Source organism: Dreissena polymorpha, chromosome 1, assembly GCF_020536995.1.
Source record: "Dreissena polymorpha isolate Duluth1 chromosome 1, UMN_Dpol_1.0, whole genome shotgun sequence".
In the NCBI taxonomy this organism is placed as follows: domain Eukaryota; kingdom Metazoa; phylum Mollusca; class Bivalvia; order Myida; family Dreissenidae; genus Dreissena; species Dreissena polymorpha.
In genome coordinates this window covers 163,886,790-163,907,762 of record NC_068355.1, presented here as the reverse complement: position 1 = coordinate 163,907,762, position 20,973 = coordinate 163,886,790, and the positions used below count along the sequence as shown (strand labels likewise).

At 36.4% G+C, this 20,973-nt stretch overlaps 3 protein-coding genes across 6 annotated transcripts in view; 1 reads left to right on the top strand and 2 right to left on the bottom strand.

Annotated features, from left to right (window-relative positions):
- The window catches only part of LOC127858850 (uncharacterized), a 344,634-nt gene that overhangs the window by 20,537 nt on the left and 303,124 nt on the right, over positions 1 to 20,973 (top strand). The window lies entirely within an intron of this gene.
- LOC127858873 (ankyrin repeat and BTB/POZ domain-containing protein 1-like) overlaps positions 1 to 20,973 on the bottom strand; it is a 344,964-nt gene that overhangs the window by 39,449 nt on the left and 284,542 nt on the right. The gene's annotated exons all lie outside the window — the stretch shown is intronic.
- On the bottom strand, positions 1,781 to 20,406 carry LOC127858899 (uncharacterized). Its single transcript, XM_052396232.1, has 8 exons — positions 19,863 to 20,406; positions 19,542 to 19,590; positions 9,339 to 9,482; positions 8,663 to 8,793; positions 7,076 to 7,205; positions 6,387 to 6,553; positions 5,918 to 5,965; positions 1,781 to 2,800 (listed from the first exon to the last, which is right to left on the bottom strand). Exons 1-8 carry the CDS (start codon positions 20,001 to 20,003, stop codon positions 2,618 to 2,620), a joined length of 993 nt encoding a protein of 330 aa, XP_052252192.1. The 5' UTR covers positions 20,004 to 20,406; the 3' UTR covers positions 1,781 to 2,617.

Below are 20,973 nucleotides of genomic sequence, written 5' to 3'. Positions count from 1 at the left end.
GATGTCCCTTCGCTCTCGGTGACTTATGATAGAACGAAAAGGTTGAAATTTGTTTAATTTTTAATATTTTCATCAAGTTTAACCTAAACTGTTTGAGCGATGACAAGGTCAACAATAATTGAAATTAAATTGAATGGTTACACTGAAAACGTGAAACCAAAAAGTTCCAACCCGCATTGATTTTATGTCGAGTCCGCTTGCGCGGGGCTTGATATAGCAGTCATAGTCGTCGAGTGTACGCGCGGGCGTTACGACGTCCGAACCGTAACATTATATATTTTCTTTTAAATTTTTGAATAGAAAACCACAAGTATTGTCCCTGACAACTCGACATGTCACGTGCAATGCCCGCCTCCCTGTTCAAAGGTCAAGACCATATATTTTCTTTTAAATTTTTGAATAGAAAACCACAAGTATTGTCCCTGACAACCCGACATGTCACGTGCAATGCCCGCATCCCTGTTCAAAGGTCAAGACCAAAGTTAAGGGTCAAAGTTTGTATTTCGGCATATACATCTCCTTTCGAAACGTATTTTGTTCATTCATGGTTCAATGTTCAATTCTTTTAAGCAAAAAATGACCACCAAGAGAAGACGTCTTGTCGCTTGTTACACTCTTTTCGAATTTCAAGATCACTTAGAGGTCAAAGTTCAATTGTGACCATTTACCTGACATGTTTACTATGCCCAGATGACTAGTGCTTCTACGGCTATTCTCCTTTATCAAAGGTCAAGGTCAACCATCAAATATTGGGAATAATATTTTTTTCTATACTTTAATTCATCATTCACCGTGGATTTTGATGTGGAGAAGGCGCATCACACACAAATTATTTGCTCCCGTTGGCAATTGTCAATCAAGGTCATATCAAGAGTCAAGAATGTTCATGATGCAGCTTGTTAAATGAGCCTCGTTCTGAGAAATCTGGGCATAATGCATGTGCGAAAAGTGTCGTCCCAGATTAGCCTGTGCAGTCCGCACAGAATAATCAGGGACGACACTTTCCGCTTTTATAACATTTTCGTTAAAATGAAGTATCTTTTAGCAAAATTCCAATTTAGGCCGAAAGTGTCGTCCCTGATTAGCCTGTGCGGACTGGACAGGCTAATCTGGGACGACACTCTACGCACATGCATTATTCCCAGTTTTCTCAGAACACGACTCAAATAATTAGAAGCATTGTTGACAATTGGGCTCGACATGTTGCCGACAAGATTCTATCTAGTTTATAATAGTTTATCAGTCTATTTCGACGTCTACAGTACAACGTGCGAATGGTTTTGCTTTTTACTAACATTGATGAGAAAAGGTTTCTTTCCTGAAACTTTAAATTTCCTTGTATTACGCATCATGAGCTCAAAAATGCACGGAAACTATCAATGGCGCATTCATGCACAATAGTGAACTCGTGCCATTTCCGTATTTACCATTTTAAATAGTATTAAAATATTATGCATATTTAATTTCATAATATGGTTTGTAGGTTAAGCTTTCATTCAACAAAAATTAGAAATTAGATTTTAACATGATTTTTTTACAGGCCGTTATAAAGAAATGCAAATATTTGCATATAACGCATATATGGTAACTAATTTAAGTGTATTAACTGTTGTTTATGGAAGTATGGTTCTGAAACGGACACAAATGTCTCGTGTACGCAAATTATTATTGTAAAAAAAAGATTAACTGTGAACAAGAGGGGTGGAAGGGTAGGAGGGGAATGGGGTTTTACAACTGAAGACAAAACAACAAAGAAAGATCAAGCTTCATGCAGAATTTAATAGTAGGACCATGTAAAAAATCCACTGTCAAGGTTTGATCAAATGGCATTCTTTACTTCTTGAAATATTTTTTTTTATTAAACAACATAGGAAGACTTATTTTGTTTACACAAATTTCTATTCATTCACAGAGGGACCAAACTGCTATTGAACAGTATTTCAATTCAAAAATATTTGCATTGATGTTGTACTTCTTGATCTTATTTATTACAATATAAAACCGGAATGTGTTATGTATCAAGTTTGATCAAGGAGGTTTGGGAAAGTCTGTGATTATGAACATAAAATATTCATGCGTAAATATAAGAAAACGTTTCAAGCAAAAATGAAATGAAGACTTTTGCTAATAAGTATTAAATGAGAATAAAAAGATACACAACATCTGAAATAAAAGAAACATAACAAAAATTCCAAATGATACGCAATAAAAGATGTTTAAGATAAACAACAAATTATAAAAAGCAAACATTTGGGGAACTACACACCACAAAAATATGAAAATAAATATAATCTGGGAATCAATAATAAATAAAACTAAGGCACTTGTTAAAAATAAGAATGCCATTAAACATTTGACAGTTGGGGTGAAGCGGACAATAAATGTGACAAAATAAGGTATCATGGCAACCCAAAGCCAATTTCGGACACATTCGGTATATTTCGTCAACTATCGTTAATTTTCAGTGATTGACGGAAAAGCCTTCACATCCGACACTGCAAATGCACATGTGTACCGCACTTCAAGTTGAACCTAAAAGACGCGAATGTGTCCGAAATAAGCAGTAATTTTATCAACTGTGGATCGCATGAAGTCAGCTGAACAGGATCTTTAAACATCAGCCGAGAAGGGAAGGGGCAATATCATGCTGGTGAAAGTTGGGTTTCGGTGGGTCACCTGTGTTCGAGACCACGGAGATCTCACTCGTGTAGCGCAGACATGGCACGCAGTTAGTCTCGTTTCCAAGGTAACACAAACACGGACCCTTCGTGCCGAAGGCACTGGTGTCTTCCGGGATGAACTGAAAATGTGGATACGTAAAAGTAATGTTGTTGTATCGGTTCTTCGGCACATGAGTTTGAGCTCCACAATGTATTGTTAATGTTACAGTATACCGATTACATGAATATGAAATTAAATGGATTTCATCTATTACAGTATGTGTGTGAAACAATGGGACAAACCGTGCGGTGAAAGAAAATGAATGTGGGATTACTTCTATATCTCGACAAATCTTTAAAACAGCATGAATTTTCTATAAATTATATCTCGACAAATCTTTAAAACAGCATGACTTTTCTATAAATTACATTACCCCTCTCGAAGTAAGTATAATAATTGGCAATTTAAATGTTAACAAAGCTACGGGACTCGACGGGATCAGTGCAAACATTATTAAATACTGTGGAGAGCATATTGTTTTACCAATTACCTCGATAATTAATAATTGTATTCGTACAGGAGTTTTCCCCGATTTGTTAAAACAAGCGTATGTTCTACCAATATATAAAGACTCAGACAGAGAGGACTGTAATAATTATCGTACGATTTCAATTTTGCCAACTATATCCAAAATATTCGAAATACATCTTTCAAACGAATTGAAAAAATTCTTTCGAATAACAAATGTGTTGAATAAACATCAGTCAGGCTTTAGAGAAAATCATTCTTGCCAAACAGCACTGATTCGACTTATTGATGAGTGGCTCAAAGATGTAGATAACGGTAATTGTATTGGTTCTGTTTATATTGACACGAAAAAAGCTTTTGATTTAGTAGATCATGAAATTCTGTTATACAAACTAAAACTTCATCACTTTTCGAATGGTACCTTGTCCCTTTTCATTCTTATCTTAGTCAAAGACAACAATGCGTTAAACTAGGAACTAGTTTTTCTACCCCTCTTACTATAAAGAGTGGTGTCCCTCAAGGTTATATTTTGGGCCCTCTCTTGTTTTTAATTTATATAAATGATATTGGGTTATTACTAAACCAATCAGACATAGACTTGTATGCTGATGACTCGACACTACATGCTACAGGGGCCAATCCTTCAGAAATTCAAACTAACTTACAAAATGATATTTATTCCATACAAAAATGGTGCACCCTCAATAACATGATGATAAACCCTCATAAATCAAAATGCATGCTTATTGGATCAAAACAAAAAATTAAGAATATCAACCTTGATCTAAAAATAGATAATAATGCTATTGAAAATGTCACTAGTCATAACATTTTAGGTCTTTATATTGACAAACATCTGCAATGGAAAGTACACATTGATAAAACATGCTCTAAAATAAGCAGTAAAATAACTCTACTAAAAAAGATATCAAATTATCTCACTTTTGATATGAAGAAATTATTTCATAATTCATACACACTAACATGTTTCGATTACTGTTGTACGATCTGGGGCAACGCTAATAAAACCAATTTAAAAAAAGTGAATATTTTACAAAAACGCGCAGCGAAAGTCATTCTGCAAAAGCCAAATAGAACACCATCCAAAGAATTTTTTTTACAGCTTAATTGGCTCTCGTTTAATAATAGATGTAAATACCACACTGCAATCTTGATATATAAATGTGTCAACAATCAGACTCCAGAATATTTAAATAATATTATAACTTTTTTTCAAAATCAAAAATATAACTTAAGATCTGCCACCCATAGCGATATTGTTAATACCAAAGCAAATACAGGTTATAAGAAACGAGCTTTTTCATACCATAGCATGGATATTTGGAACAGTATACCGATTGGAATAAGAATGGCATGCTATATCTCTGCTTTTAAAAGGCAATATAAAGCACATTTATTTTCTAATCAATAATATGTCGTTGTTGTTGTCTTTTTTTCTAATCAATGATATTTCATGTGTGTCTGTCTAAAAGGCAAAATGTGTGTTAAATATTGGTGTAAGAAAATATTGTTTAAATGTTTTACTTGTTATAGACCTATTTGTGTATGTTAGTGTAAGAAGGCCACATTGTAAAAAAGTATTGATTCATCTGCATTATATGTATAATGCGTCATTGTCTTTATGTGTAATCTTCTGTTAATAAAGCTTTTATTATGTGTAATCTTCTGTTAATAAAGCTTTTGTTATTATAATTATTATTATTATTATTATTATAATCAATAATATTTCATGTGTGTCTATCTATGTGTGTTATGTATGGGTGTAAGAAAATATTGTTTGAACGTTATACTTATTATAGACCTATTTGTGTATGATATTTTAAGAAGGCCACATTGTAAAAAAGTATTGATACATTTGCATAATATGTATAATGTGTCATTGTCTTTATGTGTAACCTTCTGTAAATAAAGCTTTTATTATTATTATTATTATTATTATACCCGGTACTGCTTGTGCGCATAGTGTCGTCAAAGATTAGCATGTGTCGTCCGCACAGGCAAATCAGTGACGACACTTCCGCCAAAATAGGATTTTGGTAAAGAAGAGACCTCCTTTTTAAAAAATCAATAAAAGCGCAGTGTCTTCCCTGATAAGCCTGTACGGACTGCACAGGCTAATCTGAAACGACACTGGAAGCACATGTATTAAGACCGGTTTTCCCAGAACGAGGCTAAAATTTATTTTGCTATTGACGTCCTCAAACGAGTTTCTGACCGTTAAAGTCGTTTAACAAATGTTTTTGTCCACCTTGACAACTGTGCCAATGTATTTCGAAAAGCTTCAATGAATGGGAAAGACCGGACTTATTTCAAGACTCTTGTACCGACAGACAGAACTACTATACTGTAGATTAAGAAATAAGGGTATACGAAACGTCGACAGCTTTTTACTGTCGTTTTATTTCCCGCAGGACATTTGAATCGCGTTCTTAGAAAACTGGACATAATGCATGGGCGTAAAGTGTCGTCCCAGATTAGCCTGTGCAGTCCGCACAGGCTAATCAGGGACGACACTTTCCGCTTTTATGGTATTTTTAGTTTCAAGGAAGTCCCTCCTTACCGAAAATCAAGTTTAGGAGGAAACTGTCGTCCCTGATTAGCCTGTGCGGACTGCACAGGCTAATCTGAAACGACACTTTACGCACATGCATTATGCCCAGTTTTGTCAGAAAAAGACTCATTTAACAAATAGAATTACTGTATTTACCTGCATGCTATACTTTCCATCTGTTAAGTTTCCTATAGTAAAATATTCCTGGAAAATACAAACAAACAGAAACTATATTTAATATATCAAATACGCATCACCTTAAACACGCTTTGCTCCAATGAAACTGATGGAAAATATATGCTTAGCTGCATTTTTATCACGATATTTGAAAGGAAGAATGATTTGTTTTACTTGGTGTATTTTAATGAATATTGGACCTAAGGGCGTGTTTTTATTTTACTGGGGACATGTTTATATCATACCGATTACGTGTTTGAAACAACTAGCACAGTGAATCAAGACCACAGGTCCATGACATTTATGCACTTCTAAATTTTCTTCATGGGCACATTCACGACGGGCTTTTCAAAGTCGCTAAAGCCTGTCCCCCGACCGGTAGGGCTTAAACAAGCCCCACCAAAATATGCAATGCACATAATATATTACTATATTCTCAATCTCTCACCGTTGTAACTGGCACACGTAACTGCTGTAAGACCGCTTGGTCTCTCAGCACGCGCACGATCATGACGTTTAGATCCTTCACTTCCGGCGTCACCTTCAAGGACACATTCACGGCACTGACGTTCAACTGGAGATAATCTACGGATACCGTCAGATTCGGATGGTACACTGAAGAAAACTGTATAGTTTTATTTCACTTCTGAGTTACTTGATATTCTAAAGAGATTCGGAAAATGAAAAATAATTTTAATTTTACCATAATAGGGCAAAATCTAGATGCATAATTCATAAGAATGGTCATGAATTATTTAATAAATGATTTTCCCTTTAGGATTGTTTAACCCATTCATGCCTAGCGTCTAGAAAAAAGGCCTTGGCAAACAGCGTAGACCCAGATAAGACGCCGCATGATGCGGCGTCTCATCAGGGTCTGCGCTGTTTGCTGAAAGGAATTTTTGTAAGTTATATTCTAAATATAGAAATAAATATACTAGACATCCCTAATTTTTGGAAATAAATTGATCAATTTAGAAGGATGGGAGAGTCCACTATGCATAAATGGGTTCAAGCGTTTCAGGTAATCGCCGGTACGGTTACCACTGCGAGGAGTTCGAGCGCTCTGCAATGTGAGCATTTGCAAACGCATTAATCACACTTTGTAAATCAATCAATTATGTTTACTTCGCTTACCCTGCGGTGACGGTGGTATGGCCATGGCGGTCGGGACGCTCGGAACGCTCGCGTTGACCACCGGAAGTGGAAGTGCTTTGATCGTCACCGACATCGCACCGCCCTCTGAGTTCACCAGGATGAAGTACGACTGAAACACGCGTGACCGGTTACATATGCACGGTATTTGGCAATCAATAATACACTGGATATCTTGTCTTATATATCGGTGGTAGTACATATGTGTTTGCATAATCCAATCGGAGCGTTACCTATTTTCATCAACTGTGTGTGATACCTGCTTAACTCATGCTATGAAAATAAAGAAATATCAGATGAAAACGATTCCGGAACTATTTTCTTCAGGTTGGATGCTTAAGGTTCTCAATTCGGCCAGTGTCTGGAATTGGTCCTCTTTTCGAAACCCTATTTTCAAAAAGCCCATTTATCGTGATATATTGCGACTACATGCTCATCATGTATATTTCGACCGCATACTATTTAAATGCAATAAAAAAACATAAACGCAGAGACTGGTGTTTGGAAATGTGTTCCGAATTGAAGGTTAGAGAACAAGGACTCATGCAAACGTAGAATGGACATCGAGATATTCTTTCTATGTCTGATTAAACAAATCTACGAGAAGACACTTTGAGCGCAGATATCGAATCCTTTTTGACTTGGGTAACATAACATATATTAAAATGACGAGTTGAGCATTTTAACCCATTTATGCCTAGCGTCTAGAAAAAAGGCCTTTGCAAACAGCGTATACCCAGATGAGACGCCGCACGATGCGGCGTCTCATAAGGGTCTGCGCTGTTTGCTTAAAGGAATTTCTGTAAGAAATATGCTTAATAGAGAAATAAATATACTAGACATACCTAATTTTGGAAATAGATTGATCTATTTTAGAATGATGGGAGAGTCGACTAATCATAAATGGGTTAAATTTGTGCTGTGATAATTGCAATGCAAGTATATTCAGCGTCGAATATAGCACACTTGAGCCTCGCTCTGGGACAATGGGCCTTAATGCATGTTTGTAATGAGACAATTAGCCTTAATGCATGTTTGTAATGGGACTATTGGCCTTAATGCATGTTTGTAATGGGACTTTTGGCCTTAATGCATGTTTGTAATGAGACAATTAGCCTTAATGCATGTTTGTAATGGGACTATTAGCCTTAATGCATGTTTGAAATGGGACTATTGGCCTTAATGCATGTTTGTAATGGGACTATTGGCCTTAATGCATGTTTATAATGGGACTATTGGCCTTAATGCATGTTTGCAATGGGACTATTGGCCCTAATGCATGTTTGTAATGAGACAATTAGCCTTAATGCATGTTTGTAATGAGACAATTAGCCTTAATGCATGTTTGTAATGGGACTATTGGCCTTAATTTTTGTTTGTAATGGGACAATTGGCTTTAATGCATGTTTGTAATTGTCGTTCCAGATAAGCATGTGAAGTCCGCTTTCCACCTTAACTGTAAACGAAAAATACAATTAAAGCCAAAAGTGCGGTCCTCACAGGTTAATATGGGACGACGCTTTACGCACATGCATTAAGCCCCATTTCCCCAGAGTACGGCGTATTTACCTTACTCAAAGGCTGGTACTGATCTTTTGTAACATTTGAGAGGTCTATTATTTTGCAGATCTCGCTTCCGATGGTGTTAATATCAGCTCCCTCTTCGTATATCTGGTAGCCCTTCAAGTAGCGAATGCTACCTAAATCACAGAATTATCGTAGTGATATAGGGAATTTCATTAAAATCCGTTTGGACCCAGAAACATATCATAAATTATTTAGAATGCGCTTCTAAACGGAGGCTTGCACTAATCTTAAAATTTATTTTGCTTACTGGTAATTACTGTTGTTTGTTTCTTAAATAAGAGAACAATGTTCCTACCAATGCATCGTCATCGCCAGTTAACAATCAACCACTAAGAATCATTTAAATACATTTCTCATGCAAAGGTATATCCCACCGGGTCTATTATGGTCTTTTTATAGTGCATATTTACATATCTGGGAAAACTGGACTTAATGCAAGTGTCGTCCCAGATTAGCCCGTGCAGTCCACTTATGATTATCAAGGGCACCACTTTCCGCCAATACTGGATTAAAGTTTAGACGATACTTCCTTCAAAAGAAAAATTCCATAAAGCCGGAAAGTGTCGTCCCTGATTAGCCTGTTTGGACTTCACACGCTAATCACGTGCAATTCTTTACGCACATGATGTAAGCCCTGTTTTGTTCCAGAGGTATATACCTTCTGCTGGGGCATTCCATGAAATGGTGTTCGACACGACCTTGTTATTGAGCACTTCACTCGGCCAGGTGAGGCCAGCAGGGTCCTCGACCTCGTACAGGTGAGGGAAGAGGGCCGGAAGGTTCGAGCAAGCCTCGCCGCTGTCTGAAATGGGAGACCGGGCGGCGGTGTAAGGTGCAATCCTTGCTCCCTTTTTGATATTAAGTGATTTTACTTTGAATAGAATATCACCATTCATATTCGAGTTGTCAGCTGTTTCAAACATAGCGCTTACTTTGTGCATTGTATATTAATAAACCCCGCCATGCGACAATATGTCTTTTGCCAAATGCTGGCATCGTAGTAGTAGAAGCCTGCGCAATTGCGCAGTTTGATCAGGAGCTACACTGTCCGCTATAAAGTCATGCAAGGTTCCTTGGTCTCATTGGCGGACATGGAAACTCCTAACCAGACTACACGGATAAAATTGTACGTGTAATTTTCTGTAACCTACTTATATTGGCATTTATTTAAGAAAATCTTCGTTAAACGGACTTCAATATCATCATATCAACTTTTAGATGACTGACGACTATTAACATTTATAAGCTATGTTAGACGTTTCGTAATTAATTAAGTTCAATCTAAAAAGAAAGGTTGTTTCTGTTTTTGTACGACGTCAAAGCTTACATAGTTTTGATGCAAGCTAAAGCGTGGCAAATCGCTTTAAAGGCCCATGATGTAGGCTAGATTCGACTTTATTGTTTACCATATTGATATTTTGATTATGAAGTATTTGCGTCAAATCATTGGCACGGCTCTTACAGATTAAAAATGAATCAAGATTGACGCTAAAATCTGTGACATACCAAGATGATTCCAAATTTGGTACATTTATGTACACAACATCTCGGTGAAGCCGATTGATATCGCATTTACGTTAGTTATTGTATAACAAGAAGTCGTTGGTACGTATAGTACACTTACATTACGTTGAATCGATGACAAGTTATTATTTTTGTTTTTATTATGTTAGGTTTACGGATGACTAAGGTAATGATCAATATATACACGTGTATTATAAATACAATTATTATTTCCTGTGAAATTACAAATGTCCAACTGAACTCATGCCAATGATTGACCCGTTTTGATAAGTTGATCATAGATATGAGCTCAGGCAAAGTTTATTTTTATTTAAATTTTTACTTGCAGACTTTCAATTATATATGGATCCGACACTTTTTTTATGAAATGTTACATACAAAAACTTGTGAATAAATCGCTTAAGTTTATCATTGCTTTTACATGAAATGACATTTAATAAAACAAGTTGAGTATGAGCCTCGTTATGAGAAACTGGGCTTAGTGCATGTGCGTAAAGTGTCGTCCATATTAGCCTGTGCAGTCCGCACAGGCTAATCAGGGACGACACTTTCCGCTTTTTTGGTATTTTTAGTTTCAAGGAAATCCTTTCTTACCGAAAATCAAGTTTAGGCGAAACATGTTGTCCATGATTAGCCTGTGCGGGCTGCACATGCTAATCTGGAATGACACTTTACGCATATGCATTAAGCTCAGTTTTCTCAGAACAAGGCTCATTTTGAACAACAATGTGGTTTATGTTAATTCACGTGTGAAAGTTTAGTTGTAAGTAGGAGTCTAAGTAGGAAATTCGGCGCATCTTTCAAACGTTTTAACAACAAATGATTTAATTTGAGCATTTTTTCGTGAAAACCGGTCTTAATGAATGAGCGTAAAGTGTCGTCCATGATTACCCTTTACAGTTCACAGAGGCTAATCAGGGACGACTTTTTCGCTTTTTTGTGTGTTTTTCGTTGAAAGAAAGTCTCCTCTTTGCGAAAATCCCGTTTTGGCGGAAAGTGCACAGGCTCATCTGGGACGCAACTTTGCGCAAACGCATTAAACCTTTTTCCAAAGCGTTGCTCATTTAATGTTGTGTTGCATCTTTGTTCTGTAATGGATGTGCAATTGATAACTTGTTTTAAAATAATACACTATCGGATACTTACAAGTATTTATTTTCTGAAAATAGTTCTGGATTTGAATATTCATAAAAGTATTACTAATATCTGCACCTATGGACTTGAGTTTGAGTGATGGTCGTCGTTTCACGTCACATGTTACACGATTCTTACCTGGAAAGCGTCGGGTATGACGCGACGTTCTATTGGTAATCAATAACAATGCCCAGGGGCATGTTTATCTTTGGAATAACATAATCCGGCCACCATCTGTCTTGGACACGGCTCTACCATACCAAGCCTACTTTAATACGTGTCTGCTTTACTGAATGGAACGATACACTGAATAATATTTATAATCGAAAAGCTGAAGACACTTAGGTTGTTCGCTATTGCGTTATTTTGGGCATACTTCGCTCTCCAAAATTGAATGTTTATAGCACTTTATGCGTTTGAATTCAACGTAACATATCCGACAAGTTTCCCGAGAGTGTGCCTTGGGGTGTGCCTAAACACAAACATCGACAATAACCCTCGTCATGCAAAAATGGGTTTTATGCCGTATGCGACAAGCACAGCTCTTGCGGGCTGCCTGGTCCGGAGCTACGCTGTCCGCATAAAAGTCGTGCTATGTTTCGTGGTCTCATTTGCGGACAGGTTAGCTCCTGACCAGACTGTGCGCATGCGCGAGGCGGTCTGAAGCTTCGTTTTATTGTACGGCCCGCTTGAAATTTAAATTGTGAAGTAATTTGACGTAATTCAGTTCTTTATTGCACAGTCTGCACGAATCTTGTATTCGTGATTTCAATCCTGATCGTTTTATTTTTTTATATTTTAGATATGTGTACCAATAAGTTTATTGTATATGATTTGTAAGCCTAGTATTAACTTAACGCACACGCGCTCACAGAGCATTTCATATACATGTAATTGTATTGATTGCGCATAGAATTCCGATTTTAACGACGTTTTCCTTTTAAGGTGACTGCATATAAGAGAAATTTTATTAACTGCTTCTGGTAAAAAATATAAATTATAATGATAATGATACAATGATACATTAATGCCTTACACCATTAACGTTGAAATCCAAACGGCTTGACAGAGACGAAGTCTTTAGTATAAGTATTCCGTTTATATTGTATCTTATCGACTCGCTTCGTGACTCCCAGTGCTTTCTTTTTCATTATTGGAATAATGAAAAATTACACAAAGAAAAACACGACCATCTTAGCACCTAAGCGGCGTCGTTAATTATTATCAGAGTTATGCTTTACGACACATAGGCCGGATATTGTCGCGGATAATGGGCCTGCAAGGCGGATCGTGCGGCACAGCAACCAACTTTACACAACAAGGGAGACGCGATATTCCGATTTCAGATAAACGGCAGCGGATTTTATACAAGTCGATAACTTTTCGAAATGTTTGGGTGGCGGTCACCATCCTTGCCGCCCAAATGCGGATTCCCGTGGTATGAGCCCGGTTGATTCAAGTGAACGATTGTCTTTGGGGGCAGATGAACGTTCTTCTGTAATTCATCAGAGAATAAGTTGTTGTCTTTTTAACGGTGAAAGCATAATCTTATTAAGACGATTCATGGTAAGGTTTCCGAATATTTTATCGCACTGCAAGACATGCATAATTTGACAAATTACTGCATAGTAATAACAACGTTAATTCTTTGTACCGTAGATTAATTTAAGAAACGGTGTTTGGTAAATAGCAATAGTTTCAATGAGTGGCCGTAAATTTAGGGCAACTAAAGTTGTTTGTAAGCGAACTAAAAAAATAAATTAACTCCTGCATCAGCCGAAGACCTATACGTTTGTTGTTTCAGTTAGTGGTCTCTCACTGGACGTAGATAAACCAATTTGCAACTGAGAAACCAAACTCCAGATAAAAATGGAATCTGAAGTTAGGAGGTTATATTTGTATTATTTCTTTCGATTTGGATATAAGTATATCTACATAATTCTTTTACACATAGATCAAGTGAAATACGACACTATTAAGTATTAAGTGATATGCGCTGAATACATTTTTTTTAAAGAATAAATATATACATGTCATCATGAAATACTCATATTGACAACACTGCGTTGTAATAATTTTTTTATTTTCATCGACCACATTGACCTGTATTGAATACAACTGTTTCAAAGTAATGATATTATCAATCTCGTGGCCATGCAAATGAAGGTTTGATTGTGAGGGTGTGTTATAATTGTGTTAAATAATTTTAATCAAAATGCACTTCATTGAATATATTGTGCCATCCCAATTAGTTATATGTTGTAGAACAAGACCGAAATTAGTTTAAACCTTTTTACTTTAGGTCGATTGCATCGAAAGCCTAAGGCTTATTTGAAACGCTCTCCAGTCCGTTTCCTGGTACAAGAACCAGTACTCGGTGTGTATGGGGGAGATCTTAAGAACGCTTCCACAGTGGAGATCGAACGCATCATCTCCCGGTCGCTCGGCGGACAGCATATCCAATACGACACGGCGTCCTTAGGCGACGAATTATACCGACATTAAAATGATATACAAAGTTATAGACTATTACAAACGTGTCGATCAAATGTTAAACGAAGCCACTGCAGTCTTTTAAGAAATAATTTAATAATTGAATACTATTCGAATGAAATAATACAAATATGCACATTCTTTCTAACTTCAAATTCCATTGCGTCTGCGAATTTGTTTTATTGACGCATAGTGAGTGCTGTTGATTCACGTAATGCACCAACGGAAGTTGTTAGTATGAACAACAGCGTCTGCTACTGTAATGCTACCGATAGGGATGCCGCTGCTATGAACCCTACTTATGCTACTCATGGAGCTTATGTTGCTATTGTCGCTGTAACAAGCTAGGCACAGGCTAATCAGGGACGACATACTCATGAAGCTTATGTTGCTATTGTCGCTGTAACAAGCTAGGCACAGGCTAATCAGGGACGACATACTCATGAAGCTTATGTTGCTATGTCGCTGTAACAAGCTAGGCACAGGCTAATCAGGGACGACATACTCATGAAGCTTATGTTGCTATTGTCGCTGTAACAAGCTAGGCACAGGCTAATCAGGGACGACATACTCATGAAGCTTATGTTGCTATTGTCGCTTTAACAAGCTAGGCACAGGCTAATCAGGGACGACATACTCATGGAGCTTATGTTGCTATTGTCGCTTTAACAAGCTAGGCACAGGCTAATCAGGGACGACATACTCATGGAGCTTATGTTGCTATTGTCGCTTTAACAAGCTAGGCACAGGCTAATCAGGGACGACATACTCATGAAGCTTATGTTGCTATTGTCGCTTTAACAAGCTAGGCACAGGCTAATCAGGGACGACACTTTCCGCTTGTAGAGAAGTTTTCGTTCGTTGGAAGTTTTTTTGTTTAAAGCAAAACCAGTTAAGGAGGAAAGTTTCGTCCCTGATTAGCCTGTGAGGACTTTACGGGCTGATCTGCGACGACACATTAAACATATGCTTTAAGTCCAGTTTTCGCAGATCGATGCTCAATTTTTCAGCAACGAATTCAGCATCCTTTTCCTTTGACGCTGGGAGAGAGAACGATGTTACTGTTTATCTTATATCGTGCGATTCGTTCGTGAGTTCATCCGCTGGCCGGCTGATAAATGGATTTGTGTAGCTAGGTTTGCCGAAACAAATGACTTGTTTGCTGATGTTGGTCCGGCCGCACCGCCACTTCAAAACAAAACACTCCTGCAACATTAAACGGCCTTCACATAGGCTGGAAGATTAATTCCGCTCAAAAGGAAACGCATCATAAAAAAATCCAGGCTATTTTTGCCATGCCTTTTTTCAAGCTGAAAATACATTTGAATGATGAAGTTGTTTATGAATTGCGGGCGGAGAGTGTTTATTTTTAGACCGTCTGTATCATTTACCTCGGATTCTGAAGTAGGACATTTATACGAACGTTTAGTACGTTGATAAAGATTGCACGACAGTGATAAATTTAGAATGACATTAATTGAATACAAGATTTAGATAATAGAAGTGACCAGAATTTAGTTGGGGTGCATTTATTTTTATTTCATTTATTTTGAGCGCCGTGTGCATAATTTCATTTGATATGAATCATTCATGTTTTACCAGGTGCGCTGTTCAATTATAAGAAATTATAATTTGAAAAAAAAAATCCAGACTGTATCTAGCAAATAACCGAATAGGAAATAACCAAATGAACGCACCGCCATAATTCCCACCAAACTCCCCCTAAGCGTTTGGCGTGTCGATGCAGCCCCCACTGTATTATGAAAAATCCTGTGAAGTTATCAAACCTTGTCATGTCAAGTCAAAATCCGTTGGAATGGGAGGGGGGGGGGCAAAATTAATGCGCATTCCCTGATTCCTCGGTCATATTTCATCAGTCAATAATTATCATAATAAATGCGACTTTATAGGCGTTAAAAACATATTTCCCGTTTTCACACGATTCTTATTAGTTAAAACCAATTTATTTAAGCTCTATTGTATCGAAAGCCTAAGGCTTATTTGAAACGCTCTCTAGTCCGTTTTCTTGGACTAGAACCAGTACTTGGTGTCTTTGAGAGAGATATAAAGTACGCTCCAACGGTGGGGATCTTTGTTTACGTTAAATAGTTTACAGTCGTTCATCTCTAGGTTTGTTATCCAATATATCAGTTGCTATTTCTTATTAATGGGCGCTTAATCTAAATAGTGTGTCGTAGGGTGTAAATATAATTGTATTAGATCGATAGTACAGAAGTAGTAAAAGAAATTAAGGTTATTTAGTGTAGGGTATATGTGGGTTTTTAGTTGAATCTAACATAGTTGAATGTAACCTATCTTCCCGCTTTTTCTGCACGAGCACGGCAGAACTCACACAGCATTGAACAAGGCTGATCGATGTTTATTGCACATTGAATACTATCCATATTTGTAGGCTTTAATTTATAACCTACAGGGATTTATTCCTATCCAAATCTACCAGACAAAAGATCCACGACTTGTTGTCTATTTATCCGAGAGCGCATAGGCGTAGCTAGGTCGGACGACAAGTGCTTACTGTTGTTTATGATTTTACTATAAATGTAATCTAAATATTTTTCATGCCTTAATCCCCATTGACACGATTATTGATAGATATAATTTAATTGCAATTGCAGACTTTCTAGATTGTTGTAAATAATGCAATATCATTGGCAAATTACAACACAAATCTTGATAATAAACGCATATCTGTTAGTGTTCGATTGTATCATTGAACTCATATCTTTCATTTATAATTAAAATAAACAAAGCGATAATGTTTCACCCTATTTTACTCCTAACGAAACGTCAAAAGGCCTCGAATCAGAAATATTTTTTTACATACTTTTTACATATGATTAAACATTGAATTGCTAATGTTTAATATTTTACAACTTATTTCTGTATGTACATAATTCACAAAGCTTCTTGCAAAAAATCAAATGTCTTTTCGGAATCAATAAATCGTAATAAAGATTTGATTTGTAATTAATAAGGTTGTGGATCATAAATCCGATTTGTTTTGTGTTAAATTTATTATAATTCACTCGCACTAAGAATTAATTCGATTGCGCAAAATGTCATTGGGAAATGTTTAGCTGCTATATTCACGAATAAAAATCTTCGATAACAAGATAGAACAGTGTCTTTTTTGAAAACAGGGATACAAGACCATTTTACCGCTTTTTGTTGTCGCAAATATTCAATTGAAAATTTTAATTAAATACTGTGGAATAAATTGTAGTCAATAAAACGTCTGCAACATTTTTAGATAGTTACGGGCTTTAATGGCGTTAGAGCTTTGTTTTTTTTTGTATTTCTAAAACAACGACACGAATCTCTGTCAGATACAGCTTTAAGGTGCGTTCTAACACAGGACGCGTTCTGGACAAAATATGAGCTTAATGCATGTGCGTAAAATGTAATCCTAGATGTGCGTGTTCAGTCCGCACAGGCTAATCGAGAAAGACAGTTGCCACGTTTCGATCATTAAAAGTGGTAAGTATCGTCCCTGATTAGCCTGTGCTGGCTGCACATACTAATCTTGGACGACACTTTACGCACATGCATTAAGTCCAGTTTGCCCACAACAGGCCTCATGTGTTAGACATGTTCTCGAGTTTATGTTATTAAGATACATTGTCAGGTTGCACCTATATTTAACCTGTGAACCGAAACATATGTTATGCCATTCCACTGCAATGCTGTGATAACAGCGGTTCCTTTAAGGTAATGGAGGCGAACCCCAGTGCGTGTGATCTAGCCACCTGGCGGACCTTCAATCGGCCTTCGAGAAACGCGTCCTTTACCCATTTATGCCTAGTGGACTCGCCCATCCTTCTAAATTGGATCAATTTATTTCCAAAATTAGGGATGTCTAGTATGTTTATTTCTATATTTAGAATATTTCTTACAGAAATTCCTTTAAGCAAACAGCACAGACCCTGATGAGACGCCGCATCACGCGGCGTCTCATCTAGGTCTACGCTGTTTGCCAAGGCCTTTTTTTCTAGACGCTAGGCATAAATGGGTTAATTAGGACTAGACCACTCGATTACAAATATAGATTTCAATTATTTCGTCATGCATATAAAAATATGCTATTGGCTGCGAATATATAAGGTTAAAGCGCGGTATAATGTAACGGCTACGACACACGCGTTTATTTTCAATATCATTTAATGATGGGGAAAAATAATGGAATGAATCGTATTTATATAAATGTTGACGTTCAATTCAAAAACTTCCAATCGTAAGAAGAGTTCATCAGTAAATTGACTTGACATATTCCGCTGATGAGTTTTCACCTTGAAATGAAATACATGGCATAATAAATTGAAGTATAAATAAGGAACATATTGTATATATGCCAATTAGACTATATCTGGTGGTTACAAGGTCGAAAAGGACGTATACGTCTAAAACTTTTACTTTCGGTTTTAAAATTTAAAAAAGAATTACTTGCTAACTAGGCTATAGAGTTAATGCACATTTTGCACACTTTCAAATTGCATCTACTAGTATATGTTTTGATTAACAAGTACTTCATTTCAAGGTGTGTGGCTTTAATGCATTATAACTGGAAAAGAAACTAGACACCTTTGGCTATATACTCCTAACGTTGCAAACCTCCTGTTAACATGTTAGATTACTTTTCATTTAGTTTGTTGATTGCCACTAGACATCGAAAATAATACATGCTAAAATGGCATCAGATCTAATAAAAAATGAACAGTTCATATCGGGTTTGTTGTTTTTTGGTCGGCAACTTACTCATAGGAAACTGTTTCTGCAATTTACTTGCTCTGCAAAAATGCAGCTTAATGCATTTGCGCAAAGTGTGGTCCCCAGATGACCCCGTACAGTTCGCACGGACGAAACGTTCCGCCGCTGTGGATTTTTCGGTTAAAGAAAGTCTCTTAAACGAACATCCAGTCTTGGCGGAAAGTGTCGCCCTTGATCATCCTGCGCGGACTGCACAGGCTAATATGGAACGACACTTTGCGCACATGCACTGAACCTTGTTTTCCGAAAGCAAGTCAATTCGTTTGAGTATCAAAACAAAACTGCATTTAGACATCTAGCCATGTTTAGTTTAAAATGCTTTAAAATAAGGGAAAATTTCATATGTATGTAGTGTAAAATAATAAAACATTCTTTACAAAGAAAATCAAGTCAGAATTATGTAATTATTGCTAAAATTGTAAAACTATACGTATAATATTGTGTTATCACTATGTATTTACCTCATCCATGTGACATTCTATGGAAATATGTTAACGAAAATTGTTATTGTATGTTTATTTAGATTATCTGTTCTTGAACTTCACATGCATAAGTAAAAACTAAACTTTTCTGTTTTGTTTGTTTGAGTATCGGTAGATATGAGTTATTACGAACTTGTGCATGATGGAAAAACTCACATAGTCTGAATTACTTAGCGACAACACAATACAGTTGAATAATATTGTTACAATTTAAACATCAACTACTATACTTCGATATTGATAAGCTTTTGTGTGTTTTGTTTACGCGTATACCATATATTGTCAATAAACACATCGCATTTACAATATTAACACTGATACATATATCTGGAAACTCCATATGCGTAAAATTTGCCTTAATCTTAAGCAAGTGAAATAAGAAAACGTGTGCATTTGTTGTCTTAAAGAATGTGACAATATACAGTGATTAAATTTCTACTTACTTTCGTAGCCAATCGTGTACATAACACAGGGTATGCCAGTATTGTTCGGCTGAAAAAAACCCGCATAGTCTCACATCAACAACTGAGCATTGTGAGCGTTGAAATGCATGCAAGACACACCTATATGTTAATATATTGTGTTGTACTCTTTATGTCTAATAGCCTTATGTATTTTGAAATAAACTCTTAACTCTTTGTATATGGTTTCTTTTAATATAATACTACGGACAGAACTTTATTTTTATATCATTAAATCCAATCCAAGTGATTGTTACCACCATTTGTGATTTTTTTTCATATTAAAACAATGCATTTCCTTACTTTAAGTATGCAGGGCTCCGTTTTAATATCCACACTCCCTGTCGGCGGTATGAACATTCCCCACCCACCGTCAGTGACAAACAATAAGCTCACACATATAGTTCTCCAATAAATATTCACCGAATTATGTATTGAACACATTATTGCACAATAAATATCAGTTAAACAACTTCAATTTGTATTGAGCTTAACTATATCCGAAAACTAAACAACAAGTTTGCTATTTATTTTTTTATCCGTTATTTCGACATTGCAAATGTTATTTCTTTGCATTTAGACATAAATATAACATATTTATGCGCAGAGCAATAATATTTATTTATAATATATAACTTAATGCTTTTATTGTCCAATATCGCCTTGATATGGTTATTTATGATTACTTTTTACCTTATAGCATATACTATGTATTTAACATTATCACATTTACATTTGCTTCAATAAGCGCGCTCTACTTTAACAGTATAACTGAATCTGTAATTCTATCTTATCGATATTCTAAATAAATCGACATCATCACGACCACACGAGACTTGAAACTGCACGACATTTGATGTTTATACCGGACATGACGTCATAGCTGAACTCGCTAATCGACCACAACTGGCTCTTTAAACAGTCCCAATGTCAACAACGGTTTTGAACTATCACCGCATACAGTTACTGACGTATTGACGTGAACAAACTGTGGAATAACGCCCTAAAGCCACGCTGTTCTGGCGATAAGGGGCACAGTTTGTATATACATCTGTGTTAAAGGGGCGTAATCAATCTCATGTCATGCCTCGCAATTTTTCGTTCACACGATTGTATTAGAGGTTTTAAAGCTGCACCATCAACTAGAGCTGAAGCCTATAAGACATGGTCTTGAATCGAAATCGATTTACAAAATAGTTAAGCTGAATATGTCGATTCCATTTTAGTTAATAGCTTACGAAAAACTGTAGTTCTTTAAAAAAAATATGCTAAAAAAACTTAAAAATCCCGAAGTACGACTGCGAGAAGAGCCATTGTGAGCAATAATTATATTTCGTCGAAGCTTCAACAAGTTAGAGCAAAATTAAATCCTCTACCAAGTAATCGGTCTTTTTTTGTAAAATCAGATAATAAA